Source organism: Corvus kubaryi, unplaced genomic scaffold (assembly GCF_017639235.1).
Source record: "Corvus kubaryi isolate FWS band 111438036 unplaced genomic scaffold, C.kubaryi_AGA036_p1.0 37249, whole genome shotgun sequence".
NCBI lineage: Eukaryota > Metazoa > Chordata > Aves > Passeriformes > Corvidae > Corvus > Corvus kubaryi.
The window spans coordinates 3,206,633-3,231,586 of NW_024581072.1; the positions used below are offsets into that span (position 1 = coordinate 3,206,633).

At 40.9% G+C, this 24,954-nt stretch overlaps 1 protein-coding gene across 1 annotated transcript; it reads right to left on the minus strand.

The window, feature by feature from the left end:
* Window positions 1-304: 304 nt before the first annotated feature.
* Window positions 305-11,081, minus strand: CHRNA6 (cholinergic receptor nicotinic alpha 6 subunit). The gene is made up of 6 exons (XM_042023468.1): window positions 10,734-11,081; window positions 8,255-8,394; window positions 7,057-7,101; window positions 5,900-6,009; window positions 4,775-5,759; window positions 305-1,789 (listed from the first exon to the last, which is right to left on the minus strand). The coding sequence occupies exons 1-6, from the start codon at window positions 11,044-11,046 to the stop codon at window positions 1,667-1,669; spliced, it is 1,716 nt and encodes a 571-aa protein (XP_041879402.1). The 5' UTR covers window positions 11,047-11,081; the 3' UTR covers window positions 305-1,666.
* Window positions 11,082-24,954: the final 13,873 nt, after the last annotated feature.

A 24,954-nucleotide genomic window follows, 5' to 3' on the forward strand; every position in this document is an offset into this window, starting at 1 on the left:
TTTGCTGAAGTCAGACTGTGGGGTTGTAGCTGTCATGCTTAAGACACCACTGCAGTGCACCTTGAGCCACAATATTTTCATGGTTTGGATGGACATAGAATGCAACAGTGAATGTTGGCACTCAGATGTCTTTTCTGTAGAAACGAAGTTTTTGGCGTCAGAATTCAGCTTTTCTCTTCGAATTTCCTTTCTTTTCCCTCACCTTCTTTCTGATTAAAGAGCCAGCATAGTAAATGTCATTTAGTAGCATCTATAAACACATTTCACAACAGGAAATATTAAAAAAAAAACAACAAACCACAAATTCTTCAAGAAGGTTTATCTCAGGAGTGATATTTAATTGACAGGCTGACAAAATAAACCATGCTTTTTCATAAATCTGTCTGTCTGTCACTATATAATCAAACAACATTCAGGGGGATTACAGAAAATAATAGTTTTCTTCTACTTTTTCTTCTACAGTCATGACTGGGTGGATTAGGACAGTTATATTCTTGTCATTCCACCTTTGTCTCTAACATACACAGTAATTCATTCCTATTCTCTTTATTATGAAACGTCAAAAAAGAGTAAAAGGCCAGTCAGAGACTTCAGAAACAGGGAGTCATACATTCCAAGGATTGGTGATGTTCAGAGCCAAGACTGATACATGTCAGACACTGAAAACACTGCATTGACACTGCACAGTTAAATTTAGAGGCTCTTATAAGAGAGAAGGGATTTGTATTCTTGAAGTCATTGGGTTTAATTGTAGTGGTGCCTTTTAAAGAAGAATCTTTTAGCACAGAACTAACAGGAATACAAACAAACAAGGGATTTAAGGGTAAACCATCCACATTTTATAGAAACCACATCAGGAACACATCTGCAAAGTGTTTCAGGATGAAGCACACTAGGATTGGGACCTGATTACGTAGCAGTGACATCAGCCCCAAAGGACATGTCCCTACAGTTACAGGCTTGCACACACAGCACAGACCCACGAGGAGCCAGCAAACAGAACATTGTTGCACAGCTGTTTGAAACAAGGTGCTCAGCTTTGCACAGGATTCACGGTATCCAGCCTTTTTCTACAGGGATGTGTGTAACCCAGGTTGGTCTTGGGTTTTAAAAATGGGAAAATTCAGATCAATCCAATGCTGTCAAGCCAATTCTGTCTGTGACAAGTAGCTGCTCAGGGACAGACCCTTCTCTGTTTGGTTTATGTCTGAGCCTGAGCAAGCAAGAGTTTTCAGAGCAGAACCTGTGGGCTAGGACCACTGTAACTGACAAGAGCTGTGGCTTGGAAGTCCTGCTGAAGCTCATCAAGGTCTTGGTACACACCATCAGGAAGTAAAGGGGACTTCAGTCACATGCAAAGCTAAGTGGCAGATCAAATTAGTTTGGAAAGATTTTAGAAGTATGTAGTTTTCAAATGTATATGCCTCACATGGTAACCACATTCTAATGTTAAGTCCGTTTGTTTTCAAATATGATTTAACTGTTTAAGACTTGTTTGATTTCAAACATAAATGTCAACACATACTTTATTGTTCTGGGACCCTCTGTGGCTGGGTGCTGAGGAGGTGGTGAGCAGAAGGGTTATGTTAGAGGAGAGAAATAAAAGGTAAATTTCTGAACCAAAAATGAAAGAAGAACAGAAGTGGATAAAAAGCAGTGGATCAAGTTACGTCTCTGCTATTAGTGGCTGGATAAAGAGCCCTACAGTCCCAAACACACAAAGAATTATAAATACCCAGAGAAATACTCTGTCTATCACCATAGCTACGTATTTCCAATCATCTTCCACCTGCAAGAGAATAAAAAAAGAAAAGGATAAACGACAGGAAATGTTACATGCAATTGTGAGTTGACATTATGCAATAGAAATGCCTCTTGTGCTTTTGAATGTGAGGAAGAACACACATGCAAGTCAGGAATGTTGCTTGCTGTGCTTATAGTTGCTGCAGTTTTCAAGTCTCTTCAGAGAGGGCTGATTTTCTAATGGTATTTTGCCACTTTTGGCTGCTAACATACAACACTGTCCTAGTCTGCTGAATTTTTCTAAATATTCAAGTCTGAGGGCAGCCCATCCATGGTTGTGATGCTGACATTAACAAATAGGACCTGATCATGCAGATCAGTGGTGCAGAGTGGGGTGGGGTGGTTTAACAGCAGGCACAGCCACCATAGCTGCACATCACTAAACCCTGCCAAAGGATTTATCCTGACAGCCCACGCAAGACACAGTTTGCTATTATACTGGTCTGACCTGAAACATGGTCTCTCCAATCAAGCCCAACTGATTTCAGAAAACTGGACACATGGACACATGGACTATAGCAAAACAAGGGCTCTGACTGAGCACAATGCAGCATCTTGTGCTAAGCAGGACAGAGTGGATTTTGTATGTCTGAGAGACAGACCTTAGAGACCTTAGAACCACATTCAATGAAGTTGCTGTCCTTCAAACTGTAGCTTTAAACTTGCACTGCACAAGAAACACTGCTGCAGAAGAACATTCACTCATATAAACTAGTGACTGTTCAAGAGCTCTCTGCTGAGGGATCTTCCATGTGTTTTCCCAATTTCATTATATTTTCCTCCCAGAAAATACTGGGTTTAGGATTTTTATTGTGTTGAGGGTGAGGAATACAGTGGCAGTTATTGGGGAGCATAAGTAAAAGTCAAGTAGGGTAAGTTCAAAGTTGTAAACTATGATAAAGGCAATTCAGCCCAGGTGAGAAAGATAAATAAGGTAAGACTTTTCAGGATTGTATTTGGTTTAATCCTATCCAGCCTCCCAAGGCTGCTGAGACGATAGCTGTAAAATCAGTAGTGTTGGGTTGAGTGATGGGGATGTTATGAAAAGAGGGTGGTTGAAGAAAACTTCATGACCATGGATAGTAACATGCTGGAAGTCAGGGAAGAACTTGGAGGACTTCTGAAAATCAGAAATGGAAGCTGTATTTTGCATGAAAAAACATGCAGGAAGAACTCCCACAGCTGTAAGTGTTGCTACAATTTTTAAAGGGTTTTTATTTATACAGGACTAGTACATAGTATCACCCATATTGCTTTGTATATCTGGCTGAAGCAGAAGCAGCCTTCAGAATCACTTTTGTCTGTCCTTGCCTGAGAAAAAATCCCATTTTTTCCCTGAAAAAGGGATTTTTGTAAATGAAAAATCATGCTTCCCATCCCTAATATGTTTTGAAAGGTAAGGTACAAAGCTGCTGATGAACACACTGGACTAAGAATACAATTTCATGTGTCAGGAGAGATTTACAAAATGCAAATCAGCAAAACTAGCAAAGGAGGACTTCTCCTGAGCTGCATAATCAAGACAGCAAGTTATTTGGATGACTGCATGCAAAACTTCTTCTTTTTGGGAGAGCATCAGAGAAAGCAGCTGAATCAGTACATGTATATGTTTTATGCAGCTGGTGTGATAATGAAAGCCAGGCTGAGATGTTTGGGTTAAGGAAAGCACTAAGGGCATAGGTACTGAGCAAGGGTCAGCTCAAACCCCATACTCCTCTATGGCAATAAATTCCTGTCTTTTGCTGCGGGCTGGCATGCACTATATGCTCATTCTATGAATTCAGTCACCAGCTTAACTCTAGTCCTTTATTCAGAAATTAATGGATTTTGTTTTCAGATGAAATTTCTTCTGCAGGGAATAGAGAAAACGTAATCTTTAGGTTTTAGGGGAAAAAAGGTAATCTTTATGTTTCACAGAAGTTGCATGAATTCCAACACAATATTCTGATAGAAAGTATGCATATCAACACTTCACTTATAAAGCTTTTGTGAATTTCGATACAAATAGAGCAGTATTTAGTTTTGAAATGGATTTTACCATCATAGAGCATCTAAAAAACTTCAAAAGCAAAAATTCCATGACAGATCAAAGATATATGTTTCATTAGGTTCTAAACACTTTAAAAATATCTTGAAGTGTCAGAGAATTCCTGTTCCTTGTGAGGTCTCAGTGTCAGCACATCTTTCTGCAGTTTCTTTTAGTTGCTTGTGTTTACACATGAGGACGTGGCCCCAGAATTCTTTAAATTCCAATGTGCATCATTTTCTATGACAGTAATCCCAAATAGGATAAAAAATTTATAACCTCACACAAGCAAATTCATTAGATGGTCTTCTTCCCCAGCAACTTGTCTTACTGCTCCTGTACCTTTAGGATTTCCTTCTTAGACCATGCCCAGTCTTCCTGGACTCCTTGGACCTTCAGGACTGACTTTAAAGTGTCTCTGACAACCAACCTCCTAAACAGGCCAAAATCTAGCTTCTGAAGGTCCAGTTCTGCTAGCACCCCTCTTAACTTTACCCCAAATTGAAAATTATGATTCTATGGTCGCTGTGCCCACGGCCTCCAACCATCACATCTCCCAGTAGTCCTTCTCTGTTCACAAACAGTGAGCCCAGTGGGGCACCTTCCCTGGTTGGCTTGCTTCCTGTGCCAGGAAATTATCTCCCACACACTCCAGGAACCTCCTAGACTGATTCTTCTCTGCTGTGTTATACTTCAAGCAGCCATCTGGCAAGTTGAAGTCCCTCATGAAAACAAGGGCTGGTGATCATGATACTTCTTCCAGCCTCCAGCAGAATTCATTGTCTGCCTGTTCATCCTGCCTAGGTGGTCTGTAACAGACTCCTACCAGGACATGTGCCCTGCTGACCTCGCCCCTGATCTTTACCCACAGGCACTCCACCTTGTCATCACCATTGATTTCAATACAATCAAAACAAGCCCTAATGGGATGGTTACCTCTCTTACCTCTTTGGTTTCATTTTGAGACCTCATGTTCTCTGCGATGAACTGGACATTGCTAATGACATCCTTCACCTCTGGGGAGTACTCCATGTGCTCTGCCATCCATTTCAGGGACTGATGGCTCAGCCGTCTTTTGGTCCTTGGGAGTTCAGCTGCCTTATCACAGTGGCTGCAGCGCTGCTCCGTGTGCAATTTGGTGTCTTTGTGTTTGCTGCGCTTTGACTTGCCCAACTTACTTTCTGAAGCTCTCTCATTTTTTCTGGAGGCGTTTTTTTTCTGCTGTTCTAGTGGCCTCTGCATCAACAGGACTTTGGGGAGCAGGCTAAGGAAGATGGTTTTTACCCATTTGGGCATTGTGTGTGTGGTTGGAGTCCTGTAATGTATATTGAGGACAAACACTGTGATGACAATTGACAGAGTCACAAATATCATTGTGAAGAGTAAATATTCACCTACTAGGGGAATTACTAAAGAAGTGGATGGGATTGTTTCTGTGATCACCAGTAAAAATACAGTCAAAGAAAGAAGCACAGAGATACAAAGAGTAACTTTCTCACCACAGTCAGATGGCAGGTAAAAAACTAACACAGTCAAGAATGAGATGAAAAGACAGGGAATGATCAGATTTATGGTGTAGAACATTGGCAACCTTCGAATATAAAAGGAATATGTTATGTCTGTGTAGATCTCCTCACAGCAGTTATATTTGATATCATGTTTGTAGCCAGAAGCATCAACTATTTCCCATTCACTATTTTCCCAAAAGTCATTCATATCTACTTTGGATCCAATGATCAGAAGATCAATTTTGGCTTTGTCATAGGTCCATGAGCCAAATTTGAGTGAACAGTTCTGATGATCAAATGGGAAAAAGGTAATATCCATAGGACAGGAGCTTTTAAAAATAGCTGGTGGGGTCCAGGTGATCATTCCATCATAGCGAAGGAGGGCTTTGGTCTTGCCTTCAACTTGAAAATCTCCCACAGCACTGGAAAGACAAATGAGGCAAAGAAAAAAAATTACCATGGAAATAAAAAGTAATGGGTGCTTTCATAGGTGCTGCAAGGGGATATTTTTGAGAGAAAGAGTCAAATGAATCAATAAAATGGGTAAAATGAATCATCATACTTATTATACAAGACAATATCTGGTTTCCAAATTTTATCTGCTGGTACCCGAACAAATTCAATGCCATCATATTGTCTGGGATCCCACCGTAGTTTGTAGTCATTCCAAATCTGGAAGAAGAATGGACAAGGATTTTAAAACCTTAAATTATCAACAAATATCTGTTTCTCAGATCTTCCTGTAAAACAAGAAACTATGATAAAAATGTAGCACACAGAGAAGGGGACAATGGTCCAAAAGACAGCAAGGCCATGACCTGGAGAAACACTGGATGTGTGAATACTGCTCCCCTTGATTGCTACTCTGTTCTCTGTGACACCATGGGGTGACAATTGTTATGAGCTGCTGGCATGCTGGGATCTCTCCTCTGTCTTGCAACATCAGTAAAGAGCCCTGTCTGTGAAAGATAACTTCCCCACTGCCAGAGGAAATAGGGGCCTTGCTGCAGCACCCCATTGGTTAGGGGAGAACAGCACCAGAGGAGAGCAGTACCCTCATGAGCTAGGCAGCACACAAGCACACGAACAGGCAGCTGCTGCCAGAAGACAGTATTGCTTCCACAGGAGTAGGAACCAGGTCAGGGCAGCAAGGGATGCACAGCAGCTCTCTTGCATTGCTGGCTATTGCCCTATCATGGGGCCATGCTCCATGGTCTCTCTCCTATCATAAGTACAGTATCATTTACAGAAAACTTTGCGTGGGCCACAATCAGTGCCTGAAAATAATGATGCAAGTTAGCTATATTTTTGCAGCAGTTTAGGTCCTCTAAGTATCTTTATCTATGTAAAAGCACTAAAACTATCAGGAAAAATGGAGGTACGTTCCTTTTTCTAATAAATGTTTTGGTGGAGATGACCTAGGACTGGAGAGCTGCATATTTAATCACTCTAAGGAGTACATCCAGCTAGATTTTCCAGAAGAAAACCTATCATCATGAAGTTGGAGAAGAAAAATATATCCCACAGGAAAGAAGGAAGATGTAACTTCTTGGTAAAAAGAATGGAGAAATTACTTTTTCAACTGTGGAGCTTCTCCTTATTAGTTTTTTAAATCCTTGTTACAAAACAAGAACTTGTTCGATAGATGTAACTTATAAGGTAACACACATTTCATCATTTCAATGCAGAATGCATGAGAAATGCAACACAGTCACTTACGTGTCTTAGCCACAAATTTGTTTCCATAATCTGATTGACTTCATCCTATAAAAAACACAGGCAAGAACCAGTTATAGTGTCCTGAGATGACCAAAAACTTAGCCCATAAAACCAGAAAATAGAATTTCACATTAACTAATGCCAGATTCTTTTCTAGCATCTTTCAAGAGGTTTACACATTGTACACAGTTGTGTGCAGCCCTACTGAAAAATTAATAAAGCTTTACTGAAAAATCATGCTCCATAAATATCAGACATACAGAAAGCTGCACTGTTTTGCCAGGAGCTTGAATATCTGGAGAGCACACAACCTAGAATTGCTCTGATCTGTACCAGAGGAATAAGGTTCTTCTTGTGGCTGTGTATTTTGTCGGATTCAGTGTTTAAAAAGCTCTGATTACACAGTACAGAATTGGTCAAGATCCAAGGAAAATGCCATCTGAACACATATCACAATGTTCTTGAATTTCTATGCAGACCTCTAGAGCAGATGTACTTGACCAGCACTAAATTAGGTAACTGTTATACAGAGACCTTCTTTTTGCAGTCACTTAATGCAATTGCCAATCAGTCATGAATCAGAAAGGTGATGTCTTGCTTCTTCCAGATTGCCTCTCTCCTGCTCATCGTGTTTGCCCCACACCCATTTGCATTCCAAAACATGCAACATTCATCCCCACCTCCATGCTTTAAAACACCACTCTTCCAGTTGCCACACCATTTTTTCCTTATGTCATTTTGAAACAAATAGACTGAAAAAAACCATGTAAAAAAGGAGATTTTTCCCCTCAGGACCACTGGGAAATGACAGTAGCCCCACAGGAGAACTGGTCATATGCTACACACAACATGGACACACCAGATGTCTCTGGAGTGGGCTAGCCCTGTGAAGAGTGGGCTTGAACATTCAGTACTTCTGCCCTGGGCTCTGGAGGCTGCTACCTGAAGCAGAGGGGTTTGATGCTACAGAGTAAGCAAACGAATCCGTGCCATTCAAACTGCCTGTTCAAGCAACTGGAATGACCTGTCTGACTGAAAGAACAGCAAAGGTCTCAGTATGTGCACTTAGACACATATGAAATACCAGCTAGGATAGTGTGGGTGCGTGCAGCCATCACATTTCCATCTCCCGCTTCAGCGATTTGCGTGTGTTTACAACCATCCCCAAAGCTCAGCAGTATTCTGTAGTGAGTCTTACCACATTTGTAAGCTGGGTAATGGCCAGTTCAAAATACACTGTGACAGGATCAGACACATTTTCCACCGGTCTAATGAACTGGTTGTACTGGGAGAAGAGTTTGTGAAATAACCGTTCCTCTGACTTGCAGGCTGTGGTATCTGTGTTAGTAAAGATAAAGAACAGCTAAGCCAGACGTAAGAAAAAGGGGAAGAAGGTACTGGATAACATACTAGTCTGTGCTATATTTATGGATCTCATGCTTTTGACCATCTTTAAAGCCATCAGAGCACAGAGAGGAGAGGGTTACTAGTATGCTGTCAGCTGAAAGCATCCTCCTGCAGAATGCTGGCTACTCCTTGTTTCCTCAAAGAGTAAGGTAACGGCTTCAATCTTCATGTCCCCTAAACTGGATTTAGCCTATGGGCTCCATTTGGCCCACCCTGGTATCACACCTGGTATCAAAGTAGAATAAGGTGGTGTGAAATAGAAGAAGTAGAAATGTGACAGATGTAATCTTTGTGAATCTTCCTGGTAAAAGAGGGTGTTTATGAGAAGCATAGCTACTTAGAAATTAAAAGCTTGAGTCTGCAACTACTGTATCAAAATCTCTATCAGGTGACTACAATGATGCCTCCTCATCTTGAACACTATGACTGCATTTGATCCTCATGTTTGATATTTCCAATCTCCAGATAGCACAGTTTTACTTTGAAGAAAGTTTATTTATTAATGAACTTTGTGAACAAGAAAAAAGTGGAAACATTAACATTTCTTATAGAATAGCATGCATCTGTGTAGTATCTATATCATGTATCTGTGTTCTCTGGGAAGAAGCAGATCACAGCTGTAACCCTCATTAAAGAAGAACAGACCAGGTGGCTTAGAAGAAACAAGGTATGTGACAGGCACTGAGCTGACTCAGGGTTAAGAAAAATGCTCCTAACCTGCTACACATAGTCCAAACCTGAAACAGTTATTTTCACAATGTTAAAGGTTATACATTTTGATTTCAAAAGGAAAATATTAAATAATAATGGCTCTGGCAACATCAGCTCAGAAGAACAATTTTCTGGAATAACTCTGCTATTACAATGCATTACTGTAATTCAGCACCTAAAATAAAAATACTTTATAAGGTCAAGATTTAGAATTTCCTTCTCATGTTGCACACAGTTGTGTTATCAAAGCTATACGATGATCCCAAAGATATTACTGATACAACTGAAGAAAAATTTGTTTTCAGACTCATTGTCATAAGTTTTTTGCATTAGTCCCAGACTGCACTAGCACACATTAGACAAGCGACCATGATAAGCCTTTATGATTGCAAATATTAAACACAGAAGGGGTTTGTGTCAGGCAGCATGGTCTCTGGCACAGCATAGAACACAAATTTGCAATTTACATATCCCTCAGTGAATACAAGGGCCTGTGGATGCACAGATGTCCTTCAGGGAGACTCTTGGTCTCAGTATGCTGCACTTCCATGCTTAGACTGCCCTTTCCCTGTTCTTGAAAAAGAGATTTTGCATCTAAGGTGATACAAAGCATCCTGAAATTGCAGGGGATTATCATAACTGCAAGCTGAAATGTTGGCTACTGGTCACTTAAATGTATGGAAAGAAAAGTTTAGTAAAAATTTTAAAACTTGATGTTTCATTTCATCTTTTCACCATCATTCAGAGAAGACACATGAATGTCTATAAAGTTTGGATGCTTTTAGATCGTGCATTGTTCAATTCAAAAAACAACCAAAATTTTTCTTTTCAGATTTCGTCATCACCGCCCATAGCACTGTGACTAGAAGTACACTGCTGTGGGAACATAAAGCCTCGTGACTAAAGTCAATGAGTCTAAAATCATGTTTCATTTGAAATTTTCCCACTGGCTTCTTAATAGACACATGCTTTAAAATAAAGTGACAGAACCAGACAAGTATTTAGGTCTTATCTCATGGTGCTGCTTTAAGACAATATCTTATGCCTTGCTAACACAAGCACTATATTTAATGCACATTTGGTCATCTGCAGAAGCGAGATTTTCAAAACAGATGTGTGTCCTAAAAGAAAAATCCTGCTAAACTGAGTGAGTGTTGCGCGCAGAAATGACTGCAGCATATTTAAACACAGATCAAAACCAATTGTGAACAACAATAGATTAAGTTCTCACTTTTGAAAGTGTGAGTACTGACCATGCACATCCATAGCCTGCATTATTTAAGCACTTGCAAATTCAAGCACCAAATGAAATGACTAGGACTCCTCTTCCATTTTTATTGTTTTCTAGAAACAGTTCTTCAATTAGTTATCAAACAAAAATGAAGAGTTTTATGTCAGAAAACCAGTATTGCTTTAGCTCTTTTTAAATACTGTTGAAATGTTACAGTTTTCAGGTTAGAAATAGCTGGTAGAAGCTTTACGTTGAACTCATTCAAGAAAACAGAAGCAGAGACAGTGACTAGAAAATATTCTAGAAACTGGTATCAAAGAGAGCCTACCTTTAATCAAGGATGTGAACATGAATGCCCACACACAGAAAGCAGGGCAACACCAACATAGCCACCTCTCAGGATGCATTGCTAGCAGCAGAATAGAGCTTCCTTTTGATAACACAGGTTTGGGGAAAGAAACAAGAGGCAAGAAGACATATAACCCTCCTGATGGCAAGTAGGCGGTGGAAGGATGGATTTCGGTTTTGCATCTGCAGCAAACGGCAGCCTGCTGAGCTGAGCAAAGGCTTGCCGAGTTGCTTTCACTGGCACTAGGCAAGGAGAGCTTAAGCCGTGCAGAGCGAAGGGAGTCCGGCAGCATCCTATCAGCTGACTTCACATTTCCAGTCACCCGCACCCCTGCCTCGGGGAATGTATAAGAATGCAGGAGAGGGAAGGAAGGCAAGACACAGGACAGCCATCATGGAGCAGGGGGAACATTCCCTCAGCCCTTTACCCAAGGGTTAAGAACTCTCATCCTGCTAAAGCAGCTGCTTTAGCTATTGCCTGGTGGTCACATCAGTGAGTCTGTCAGAATACGCAGAGGTGAAACAGCTTCAGTTTCTTGGCTGAGGACTGATTCTTTGGGTGATGGAAATGGATGCTATAGGGTTTTAACACCTCTACGAGAATCCATATGAACCTTGAAATAAGCACAGCATCAAGTGATAGAATTGCTTGACAGTATTCTGAGTGAATAAATCTAAGGCAAGTAGACTTATTATTACCATCTGACAGGAGCAACTAAGCATGCTAAGTTCTTTCCTGGCAGTCAAGTCAGCTTACAACATCAATTCTTCTAACTTTTTTTCCTTATGTGCGCAGTCTCCTGTGCCAGTATGCTAGTATGAAAATGGGAGAGCCGAATAAAGAAAAAAACCACCAGGTGCTGTTACACGCAAAGTTCTCTGAAACAGAGTGTTACTCTTAATCACAGAAGTTAAAAAAACGTGATCTCATGATCCCCTAGAGGTTAATGCATGTTCCCTCCTCAGGTGTTCAGTACACATGTCCTTGTAACAGGAATGCCTGAAAAGAATCCATAGGAAAAGGATCTGAGAAACTAAGGGTCCTGTTTAGCTGCAGCGGGGTGGAAGGCACCACAGGTTATTTGGTGCCATCCAGCCTCCCAGAAAGCAGCTCAGCCAGGGAATCTCCTTTATGTGTGCTCAATCCAGCATGAACAAGTCTGAGTGATTGGATGAATAATTTCATCAAAACAGAAATGCTGCTGATTTTCAGGCACTTACATTGTTGTGTAAGTATAGAGAGAAGAAAAAAAAAAAGCCAGAATATGAAAAAAGGATGCCCTTCATACTGCAAAATACAGAGGCGAAGCTGCAGCTCAGAATAAGAAAGTAATTCGTCACTTATACAAATTGTTAAAGTATGGATAGGAAGGAAGAGGGCTGTCTGGAAGAAAGAGACTTAGGAATGAGCTGACTGCATAAAGAAGAAACCTGAAGAGGACCAAGTTGCCTATGGTAAGTTTTGAGGGATGTGACAAGTTTTGAGGAATGAAAAATAAATCTTGAAGGATTACTAGAAGAAGCCTCATTCCAGAGCTCACTGGAGACAAGGGAGCCTTCAGCAGAGAGATGAGGAAGCAAAAGAAACAAACCACATGTGTTTTTGGAAGTCTGGGAGTCATTTTGCCCTCTCAAAAGCAGCAGTGTAAGTGCAGACCACAAGGCATGGCTATGAGGCATCTCTAAACAGAAATTAGATATAAAGTCTCCTTGCAAATAATTTTAAGACGAAAATGTGGGTTTCAGCATGGTGATTTATCTTTTAAATTTCCATTTTGCCAACATTTTCCAAGGAAAAAAGTAAAAACCACAAAAAAATTCTGCTTTGTGCCCAATTTTCCCAATTTGCAATGTTTATTAGATTGGTGTTAACAGACCAGGTCCATAAACTCTCAGTTTCCTCACCTTAATGAATGGAGTTCATACTTTCTTCCTGAATTTATGTGCCTGTAGTGCATTGTGGCTAACAGAATTATGCAGCCATGCAGCATCACAGGATGCCTGTGGCTGGCTGCAGTCAGGGCATATGCACTCCTGTTAAAGTCTAGTGCTTCTAGATGATGACATGTGGTGAGATAGTCAGATACAATTTGAAAACAAATTCACCCCAACTTTAAATGTTTTGACATTTTCAAACTTTTTGTTCTTCCAAAAAATGTACCAGGCCAGGGAATCAGGTGGGAGAAATTGAAGACCTGCACATGCATGTCTGCAGACTGAAAGGTCTTCAGAGGTGAGGGTAATGAGTGTGCTTCCCCTCCAGAGAGAAGGAGAGCTGTGCAAGGCCAGCTGGCAAAGATGATCCTTCCTGCCACATTTGAGGGAAAGAACTGCTTGGTTATGAGGAGAAAGGGACTGAGGAAGCAGGCTGAATTTGGAGGCAATACCAGTCATTCAGTGAGCTGATGGCAGGAGGGGCTGTGCTGCTAAGACCCTGCTGGAGCGGGTGCTGCCTTTGGGAAAGGCTGAAGAGGAAGGCAAAGTTCAAAATGACCCATGACAAGCTGCTGCTGAGGCACCCAGATGGAGAATGCAGAGAGACCAGCTGAGGTACTGCCTCGGCACAAGGATGCCAGCTGGAAGCAGTGCAAAAAGTTGTGAATCATTCATTGCTGCTTCGGAAGGTACCTAATTTAATCTAATATGAGCTGGCCAAAACAGCCATCAAAATGCCAGGCCCAAACAGAAAGTACATATTGACAGGCTTTCATTTTTCTTTTGTCCTCTTAAGTGTGAAAGAAGAGGCTGATTTAGTCCTTTCACATGTATTTTTACCCTCCAAGAATATATTCACTCAGAAAAAAATCTCTGATTTCTTTTCTTCAGGTAAGGTAGGTGGCTCAGGAAAAAGAGGGCAAGCAACCTGCAGGGATGCACAAAATCTGCCCACCAAAATTTTTTCTAGCACATGGATGCACTGCACCACTGGAGCTTGATGTTGTAACAGGTGCGTGGTATTGACAGTGAAAAAAAACAACACCAAGAGGACCGCTTTGGAGGGTTGCCTGTGCACCCAGGAACTGAAGGTACTAACCCTGGTGCTATTTGCAATCCTAATAACAGATCCATCTGGAGTCCGGCTTAGGTTTGAATGGCTGATTTCCTCCTCTAGAGCCAAGTAGTCCTTTGCTGAAGAGCCGTATCTGAGTTGTTTGTAGGCTTTGACAATGCAATGGGTTAACCTGCAGTGCGACAGGTACAAACACCTCTGTGACAAACACCTTTTCTATCATGAGACACTCATGTCCTGATCATCTGCTGAGAAGCCCCTGCATCCAGTGGAGAAGTTCACAGTCTGTCAACTCTTTGCTAACTACCACTAGGCAAGTGAGTTTGCACTAGGGGCACCTGTTACCCTTTGCTGGTCTGGAAGCACTGGGGATCTGAGCCACTCCTCACTGGTTTCTTGCTCAGGGATACCCGTACATTTGCTTGTAGTGCCTTCCCTGAAACAGCTGAGTGGGACCTCAGCAGCATTAAATTTTATGTCTACTCTGCTGCTTACTGCTTTTGCAAGCAGACAGCAGTTAGGGAATCAACCAACTCATTAGAGCTTGCTCCTCTCTGCATATTCACACACAGTGCTTCCTTGGGCATGGGACACCTACTGCTAGTAAAAAGGGATGCCAGTGGAAGGAAACCGTAATGCAATAGGGAAAGAATCAGTCAAATCCTCCCATCTTACTGACAGTTCTGTAGTCAGCCTTGGATATCTCATGCATTAGGTAAATTAAGGTAAACAGGAAACTTGCTAAAGCTCACAGAGATGAGATTTCTGAGAATGGGAGATGCTTAAATTGAGCAGGCAATTGAAGGACAAGCTCTAAAGGCTGGAACATGAAGTTCCTTAGAAGCTTCTGAGTGATGAAGGAATAGTTTAGCTTGCAAAGCTTATTTGGACTAGTGCTTTTTCCATGTCTGTGCTTCATGGGCAACTCACCAGCATTTTTACCTTAAAACGCTCTGTTCTGATTCATGGCATTTGGATACCGTCACCTTCCACATCTTTCAAGACAGTTGCCTGTAGAAATAAAGCAGACTTTTCAACCATTCAAGGCTTTGCAGACATTAGGCAGGGAGGCAGAGGCCGCCTGTAACAACCCTCTGAGGGAAGCATTTGATCTCAGCAAGTACTGGGCTCAAAGTAGGACTCCCCAGGAGACATTTTTCACACAAGTAGTTGGGTAAAAGGGTCACAAATATTTATACCTTCTGAAGGCAAAAGCAGAATTCTATTCTTTTGTGTTGTCAGAGTTATCCTTCACTGACAAGTGTGCCTCTGTTACGAAGGCAGAGCAAATCATTGCTCTCTATGTTCTCCTATCTGACATCATCTAGATGCTTTCTCAGCTGTTTTTCTTGGTTACTCCTGCCCTGTTTCTGAACTGTATTCCCCCAGCCCTATCTCTTCTCCCCGCTTCAATAGGTAAATGATTGTCTGATGGGCTCTTTGTCTGTGTTCCACCTCTCACCTCCCCAACACAGTATAATTTCCTACGGCTTCATAGAACCAATACTGACAGCAGCTGTACCTGTCTTTATGTGACAACTGCAGTCTCATAGACATAAAATATTGCTATTAATCTGTGTTAGCCATGAGTGCTGTTGGGATCCACTGTTTTGTTTCAGCTTCTGACATCACTACAATAAATCAGGCTAATAAAGAATTTATCAGAAGAATATTAGGAATCCAGCTTTCACTGCCTTGTTGGAAGTCATTTGACTGCCACAGAAGCCCTTCTGGGACACTACCCTTTGCTAAAGTGTTAGTACAGTCCAGCTTGCCAAGTGTCACACCCTGAGAAGTGCATTCACACTCTCTGCAGCAAAACCTGGATCTCACCCATGTGTTAAGTCCTGGCCTTTGGCCTCTTTCATGCTCTGGGACCTCATGTGCCAACAATGTTTGCTCTCTGATCCACCAGACACTGACCAGTGGCTTCCAGTGTGCAGGAGATGTGAAGTATGAGTGAAGATGGAACTTCAATGGCTACTTATGCAGAATAATGTGCTCATGGTTCAGGATCTTTTTTATTAAAGCTTTTTGTTGTTGTTGTTGTTAGTCAGATTTTAAATGATGTGTGGGAAGAGGCCTTGAAGCTTGCGTTGATTAGGGCATTTCCACAAACTGAGCTCAGGATTTCTTCACTTCAGTAGCTTGCTTTGTAATAAAGTCCTTTCTTAGCTTTTCTTTTGTATTAAAGAGGTTGAACCACAGCACCTCTATGAGTCTGCCCCTGCTGGCCAGCTGTGAAGTGGGTAAGTCAGGCAGTCAATATACACCAAATAGCCAAGCACATTAATGGGGATGTTTATTCCCATGATCCTGTCTGCTAAGCAGAGGCAGTAACCAGAGTACAACACAGAGATCCATTTTTTAAAAGCTAAAGCATCACTGATGGCAACATCCCCAAAGCACCTTCCATTGTAAAAACAGCATCACTTATTTTAACCTTCACTGACCTCCAGCTTGGACCAACTCTTCTTGTAACTTGATGGAGACTATATAGGCTGATAAAACCTGATCCATTTCAAGAAACGAAACTTCAAACCAATCACCTCCGTTCAGCTTTCTTAGAATTCTAAAAAAGCAACAGTTCACGGGAGTAGGTTTTCAACATGTAAAATATATGTTTCCACACTTTCCAAATGTAAATACCTTTCTTTGCTGCAAGCATACTTTGACACTATAGGGAGGGTGCACTGGATATTTCTGTACCCTCCTTGCCATAGATGCCATTTCTCCTTAATCCCAAAATGGAAATCACAAAATATTTTGAAGCAACTCTAAAGAGCTATAACAGAGAGAGATCAACAGAAATCTCTAGCTTTATGCACATAGTTGTGATAGCAGAAGTAACATAAAGACCACACAAGCTTGAATATGATCTTGTGGAAGCCACCAAATTCTATACTGACATCTGCAGTGCCTCCAGGGATGCTAGTATAGCCAACATTTTATTTCTAAGAAATTTAGCATTTCTTAAGTAGGGAAAAAACCAAATCAAGCAGAAGTGTAAACAGAAGTGCTCATATGGATGCTATGACATAACATCCTGAAAATGTTGGGTTCAGTGACTGTAGGGAGGTCTCTTCATATCCTTTCCCTGTAGTGAGGATAATGGGTGTAGTTGCAATATTGTTAGGGAAAATACAATAGCAATGAGTGTGGTGAGTGGAAAGGTAACAAAAGGTACAGGGCCAGACTGAGCAAGTGAGTGATGGGAATATGACTGCAGTAAAGAGTTCTAGATGGAATGTCTGAAAATGCCTAGCCTAAAAGGGATTAAGATGCAAATTCCCAGTTTTAGCCCTTACAAGTTCATGAAATAATAGACCACTGCAAAGAGCAAGTAACTCAAGCACCATGTGAACACAGCACACCTCACAGTGCTCTTGTTGATCCAACAGTTCAAGATTACAGTCATACACTGGCTTAATAACTACTCTGAGGCTGTATTCTAGCGGACTGAGATTTAATCTTAACAATATTTTAGCAAATTTATGGGTGTGTTCCAAAGAAATTATAAAATCTTGAAGAACTTGGTGGTTGGGAAAAGAAAAAAAAAGGGGGGGAAAAGAGTCCTTAAACTAATTAGTGTGGAAAAAATCCCCTAACAATTGAAAAAGAAGGACCACAGTTGTCATTAGGGAAATGGGCTGGTCAGTGAGCTGGAGGAGTGTTGCAAGTTTATTTTTTGTGCATGAGTCTATTGCCCCCAAACTTCCATTATATCAACAGCTGTGACCATTCCTCTTGCTCCCTTCTAGATTCCTAAGGGGTACAAAGCCATGTGTGTAGAAGCTAGGCAGGAGCTATGTGTATGTACGGTGAACTAACATATATGTGCTGACTAACCATGTGGCTACTTCCAAATGAGATATATAGTCCGTCTGTTGTTTCTTCAGATGGGACAAATGTCATTTGGATTGTTCCCTCTTTGCAGTTTTTGATTCACAATTAATTTACAGAAACTTAATTTTCTATAAAATTCATTAAAAACTGACATTTGGAAGGGTCAGTGAATAGACAGAAAAACACGTGATGAAAAAATATTGTTTGAACAGGAAGCAGGGATGACATAAAGAACAGTTCTATTCTTGCTTCAACCATTAGCAACATACATAGCAAACAAACCATCAGATGGGAAATAAGTTAAATACAGTACCTGTCCTAAGTTTTATCCAAAATCTGGAGCAGGAAGAACACTAGATTTAAGATGAAGGATAAATCTTCTCAAATAAGGTTTATTTCCCAGAATATTTGGCCCCCAAGATATCCAAGTGCAGCAGAACTAACAAATGTATGACTTCATGGTGATAAACATTGTATCCATTTATGTAATTAAATGGTATCTTCTAACTGGGGTAGAAACCTCAAAAATGCACCAGGTCTAACCAGGCAACTTGACATCCGTCTGTCACTACTGCTGTCAGAGGACAGAACTTAAGGAAAGCTAAGTAAGGGGAAAGGTGTTGTCAGGTTGGAAAACAAAGTACACCCATTTACCTTGCTGATGCTGGAGGAAAGCCTTAGCAATGTACGGGTAATCAGAGCTGAGTTCACAGCAGGCACCCCATCCAATAAAAAAAATGTTCCGTTCGAGAGAACTTGTAAATAAATGAGGTAAATAATCCACGTCTGTAGGAGTTCTGCCATTCACTTCTCAGATTTCCCCTGAAATGAGACTAATCAATGAACCTTTGAAAATATCTATGGTACCTTGGCCTGAAATCTGAAACACTTTCTCAGCTGATGAGAAAGTTGAAGGACACAGCTTCTACACATATCAAAAAGAGGTTGCAAGCTTTGTTTGAAAGTTCTCAAGGCTTCAGTCCTTAGTCCTTATTCTGGAACACTGGGATGATCTACTAATGTTTCTCTTAAAAATTCTTCATGTGCAACTCTCCAACATTTCCCAAGATATTACAACACTTTATGGACACTGCAAGGATGTTTGCACATGGCAAAAGAGCTCAATATATTTAAGACATACTCAAAATTTTGTGTGGGAACTTCCTTTATTAAATGCAAATGAATGGTGGCTGGAAGTTTAAGTAATCCTATTTGTTTCAGAGTCTATGAGATGCTTTTATCCTTGGTGTCCTGTAGATTTTGAAGAAACAGTCTTGTTTGGGATTATCTGTGCTTAGTTTTGTGAGTAGTGTTGATCCCCTGTGATTATTGAGAATGTTACTCTTTTCAACTTAGCTAATTCCCTTTTTGCTCCTGAAGACCATATCACCACTACAGAACAAGAAAAGTAGTAGTACAAGTGTTTGTACTACTGGGTTCTGAGAGAACCCAGCATTCCCCTTCTGCCTGTTTTCCCAATCCATCACAAAAGGTTTCTGGAGTTTTATAAAGCCAGTGGGAAGTGAGAATGCAGTCACGTAACGCACGGACAGCCAAATTTCAGCGTCAAAAAAGTCCCAGTGTCAAAAAGATTTGCTTTGCAAGACCTCTGCACAAACACTCTGACAGACAATCTTCAAAGCAGTCAATTTCTAAACTGCTATGAGAGGCAAAGCAAGGAGGAAAAGAACCTCAGTGGTCACATGAACAACTAGAAAAGCCAAAGCACTGAGCAATTAGAGGAGTCAACAAAAATTGAACAAGAAAATGTGGGCTTCAATGCACTAACCACTAAGAGATACTTTCTGGACAATCAGGCATACTCACAATCATAATGTCATCTGAAAATAAGCCTCTTTTTCTGTTTTTCATCAGATTTCACTGGAAATTGGTCAGGAGGAGCCCTTCTGGCAAAAACTATAGACACAAGTTCCTGAGAAATTTTAGAGCAAGATCAACAACAGAAACAGGCAGGAACTTAGTCAGTCAGACCTCAATAGTCCTGTAAGGATTCCATGTGGAACTGAAAAATTGTGTAAATGTTTTTCTTTAGACGCCATAAAAACCAATCAAAGCACACAAATTTAGAGCAGCACTGATGTCAGATCCTTAACAGATGCCATAAAGCACATTAAGTGTGCTTGGATTTCCCACCAGCTGAGACCTTTGTCAGAATTCTTCTGAGGGGACATTTTTCCCCTCCAGAAGGAACTGTGTGAGTCTCTGGAGAATTTTGTTCTCTTTGAAAGAGAAAATTGTTACCTCAGTGCTAAAAATGAGTCTGCTCTGTGCCATAGAACCTGTACTCAGATTGTGCCGACAAGCCTTAGTAGTGCTGGTTTAAATACCCCAAAGCTATTTACCTGAGCCATTCCTACAGTTTATCAGAAAATCATGCAGATTCTCACAAGAAATTTTAATTTCCTTTTAGGTAAATTGAGAAAAATTAACAAAAAGAGTATTTGGCCAAACCTAAACTCCCTGACAGAGCTCCTGTGGAGGGGAAGCATGCTGTGACTGCAACGACATACAATACTTTCAGAAGAGCAAGCACCAAGTGACTTCTCCCATGAAATTTCATCACATCTCCTCTGCAAAATATTTCAGCTGTCAGTTGATTTATATGAGGGACAGGGAGAGGACTCTTTTATCCTTAGAAAATGGTGCCATCCATCTATAAGCAGAACCACTCAGACAAAAATCCATTTCCTTAGCAGAGAATATTTTTAATCCTCTTAAAAACTGATTTCGGAACCCCTTAATTCTTTACTTAATTGATGGCTCTCAAATGAAGTGTGCTGAGAAAGAGACTGCTGTGGGACTGACAGAATTTAAATCGGCAGCAGCATAAAGAACAAAGACACTGCAGTGTAAGTACCAAAGCTCCAGAGGTCCTGAAACATAATTTTTTAACCTTTTGAGGCTGGCTTAAGTTTGCAATTGGAAGGAGAGCACTTCAAGTCTGCCAAAGGAGACTAGCAGCAGCCCATTACAATTTAAACGGATAATGAATTAAGATCCAAATCTTGGGTAATTCAGAAAGGAAAAAGTAACGCCTCATCCTCTGTTACTGAAGAGCAATCCTGCTAACAAAACAGTCATTTTGTAACTGAAGGCACAAATGGAAGCACTCAGGTTAATAACAACCGAGTGGCAAGATCCTGCTTCTGGAGGGTCAGTGGACTTGTCCATCTCTCATAACTTTGTATTACTGAAGGAGGCATAAGGCCATCAGCAGAGCTGACTGACTCTTCTTTATATAGCAAAGCTTTGTTTTTGTTAAATTACTGTCTGGCAGCTAGAGTCCTGTACACTTCATTTAATGCATGGCTTTGTGAACCACATGAGTTCTGACATTTCTAGGACAGGCTGAGCAATCAATACCTCTTGTGCCTCTGGCCAAAAAGTGTGAGGAGAAAGCCTGATGTCATTATGGTCAGAAACCATCTTTTCTTTTGTGCTCTGTCTGAAAAGGCTTTTGGAAAGAATGTCAGCAGCCTCATAATGGGCATTGTGACTGAGAGAGGGAGGAAGTGGAAAAATTAATTTAAAACATCATCTGCTTTAGTTACACAAGTATTGCCACTGGCTATTATCTAGCAAGGCAGTGTCTGAAGTACAAGTTTTGTACATAGCATTAGGATTAGACCAGGGGTGTTTGGTGATCTGTTGCCAATGTGACAGTCTTTGTGATGCAATTTTAGGTTTAGGCAGAGCTGAGATATTCCTGTCTTTGCTTCAGGCAGAAGTAGAAAACCCGATTAATGGGGATTAATTCCATCTAGCCCTAGCTATCCAGAAATGAGGCGTACATTTCAAGGCTTTCTCTGCTATCCACAAATGAAGATTTGCTTCTGCAGAGCTTGACTTCCGACAGAGACATCTCAGAGCCTGTTCTGCAGGGACTAGCTAACTGCCTTCTGGGTGGTTCAGGTTCGGCTAGCTAGATCCTATCCTTTTTCCTCCTGTTGTTTCATCTGGCACAACAGAATAACAAAGTTTTGCCTCTCAGATCTTCTCTAGGCTCTGACACTGGCACAGAATCCATTCCCTGTATGCTTGTACCAATCAACACCCTCTAAAACTTGAAACATAGGCAGTAACAAGGAAGACGGTCAGAGGGATAATAATCAGGGTACACTTACATGAATAATAAGAATAATTTGCTTGTTTTTATGGAGAAAACTTGGTGACTGAAGTGAGGAAAAAAAATAGCAATTCCTTTGCAGGCCTCCGAGGCTGTGCAGCAGGTCCCATTTTAACTTTATATGATAGATGCCTCAAGGCATTCTACCAGTAATATTGTACATCTATGGTATTTGAGCTCATGGCTCATCTATATTAGTATCTAATGAAGCAAAAACTGGTGCAAAACAAGATAACAATCACCAATAGAGTTGGGCAGCTGAGTGCTGTAACTAAGTATTGTGATTTGTTTTTCGTCAGAGCATTGGGTAACATATTATTAAAAACTTCCGAAATCATCCTGCATTACCTGCTTAAGGAGGGATGTAAATATGAAAATATAATCTAAGCCAGAGCATGTGCTGAGATGGAATGTGCATAAAAGGCCAGGCAAACTTTAACTGTCATTCATTCGTACTAGAGAAGATGCAGCAGTTTTGAATCAAAGGATAAGAAGGTAAATATAAATTGGCAGGATACCCCTTGGATTCAGAGTGCAAGTTCAGCTATAATGTTCCAGGGCCACAAATGTGAACATTATGGGGAAAACATGATGGAGAGAAAAAACTCACACACAGTGTCAGCTAGGCATCACAGCCTGTTGGTGCCATGTCAAACATCAGCACCAAGACAAGCAAGAGTGTCAGTGATTGTCTGACATATTTACATTGTCAATGAGCTGCAGCTTGACAAGGAAGAGCAAAGGGTAAAATTCCCTGAGCAGACCCATGAGAAGTGAGCAGCAATGACAGCTAACATCTGCTGGAACTAAAGTGTTGCTGTCTCAGCCAACAGGATCCCCTTGTTTAGAGATGGCTAGAAGCCTTGCAATTCAGAAAAGGTCAAAGTTTGCAAGAAGGCAAAAAAGGAAATAAAACACATTTTTGCAAAGAGCACCTCATTTTCCATGGTCACCTCTGGGGCCAGTAGAAATTTTTCAGGTAAACTAATTTGTGTTTAAGTTCACTAATTTGTGGGGTTTTTTGAAGTTTGATATCTTGAAAAGAAAATGGTCGGTTTTAGGAAGGGAAAACTATTAAAAATCAAAGCCAGTCTGATAAACACTCTAGATTTTAGTGCCTTGGTAGCTTGTACACACAGAATACTTTGTTATTTCTTACAAAAATAGCTATCAAAGCTGTTTCTCAGTTCTATTTTGTTGCTCTTGTTTCTGTAGTTTGTTTCATCCTTCCACTTTCAACCAAAAAAGTTCCAACAACTGTAAAGCAATTTTTATCAGTACGGTTGAAGTTTGCAAAATAGATGCCAAAGAAGAGGATCTGGTTTGGAAAATATAGGTTTAGTCAGATGGAAATCTGGGAGCAACCAAATACGCCCCACAAAGAAAAATGAAGCCAGCATGTAGGGAAAGCATAATGTAGGATGTTTGCAGACAGCAACAACTGATTGACAAGAAATTGAGAGTTGACTCTTGGTAAGAGGAATATCTATCTGTGTGTTTGTGTCTGCGCATGCATATACATTTTTACTACTCATGTCAATAGGTAGGAAAGGATAAGTGCAAGGACTACTTGAAATGGATGCACTGTGTTAAACTTATCCCTCCAATGGTGCTGTTCTGTCCAGGCTGCACCACAGCATGTAAAGGTACAGACGCATATATCCCTTAAATCCCAGATGAGTGTGCAATGCTCATGTCTGCTGAGCTGCTAAATATGCTTTGGGCTCTGGAGGAAAGCAGTTGTGCTCCAGTTCAGTGAGTTCACCAGTCCATTTTCAGCAGTAGGTAAAACTGGGAATTCTAACTGTGCAGAAGAATTCACATGTTCTGTGTGGGAAGCAGCTGCAAACCCCTGAAGCTGAATGACCTTGTGCTCTCTTTTAATATGTTGTCTGAACTTCAAAAACGGCCCATTTTAACATGCATTATTTTAAGAGTTCTCTTCCCTGAAAAAGAGTACTCAGTGAATTTGAGCACACCCACTCCTCTACTGTGCAAATGAGAAAACCTTGCATGAGAAGTTTAACCATTAATTATCTACCCACAATTATAACCTACACCTTCTCCTTTAATGGAAACCCGGGGGTAAGCGCAGCAACAATCTTTCAAGCCATGCAACAAGTCCACCTTACCTTAGCTTGGGTATCACTGTGCCCACCCACATATTCTCAGGAGTACTTGTATCTCTCACTCTGCATAGTCTAAGCGTGGCCATAAGGCTGATGTGCAAACCCTGGGCTTTTCACATGACATGTGTGTTTTAGCAGACTCCTGCCATTAGAAAGAGCCTGTTGAGAGCACTGTATAAAATGGTGAAGCAACTGGCAAGGGGCTCTTGTAGAAGAATGGGCTTCATAGGGAAGCTGTATGAAATACTGGCATGAATATTCTGCACTATCATTTGGAATGGCAATGAAATGGGAATGTTATCACAAACTGTCACCATTTATTTATGGCTTGTGTACAACTGTGACCACAGGTAAACCTATTAAGATACAGTATCTGTTATGAGTCCAAGACCAGTAGTGCAGGGGAGGATAAATGTCAAAGAATTATATGCAAGTACCTAAAGGAGATGCCCAGCCATTTCACAGGCAACTTGAGACTGCCCAGCTCTGGAGAGCTAAGTGCATAGATTTGTTCTGGTCTTGCAAGGCAATGCACCTGCAGAGCTGCCCAACAGCTGAAGTTGTTGACATCTCTTCCTTTCTCCCTGCTGGTACCTTATCAGATGATGCCAAACACTGGGAGAGCACAGAAAGGCTTTTACCAGCCTTTCAGAGTGCACTGCCAAGGCCATGCTAAGACAGCAGAGGTGTCTTTCATCCCCTCTACTGCTTCAGAGAAGTGACAGTTAGTGCTACTTCTTGATGGAGAGAACTGTGTAACCACGAAACAAAAATACTGCAAGTCCTGCACTGCAGAGAAGATACCTCTGAAGCACAACTCCTGCTCTAATGCACTAGCATTAAACCTTTGCAAAACAACTAAAACAACTTAATAAATTATTAGGCAGAATATTTCCAGTGGCTTTTCTGAACTTTATTCCTTCACTTTCTAAGTATCACTTAGTGGCCTGTTACTCTGCTCTACTCTGCAGTTCATGACTAAAATAGAAAGGCTGAAAAGCTATGGGGAAGATACTGATGGACAGTTCTGCAAATTGTCCAGCTGAACCATAAAACTGTCAAACAAATG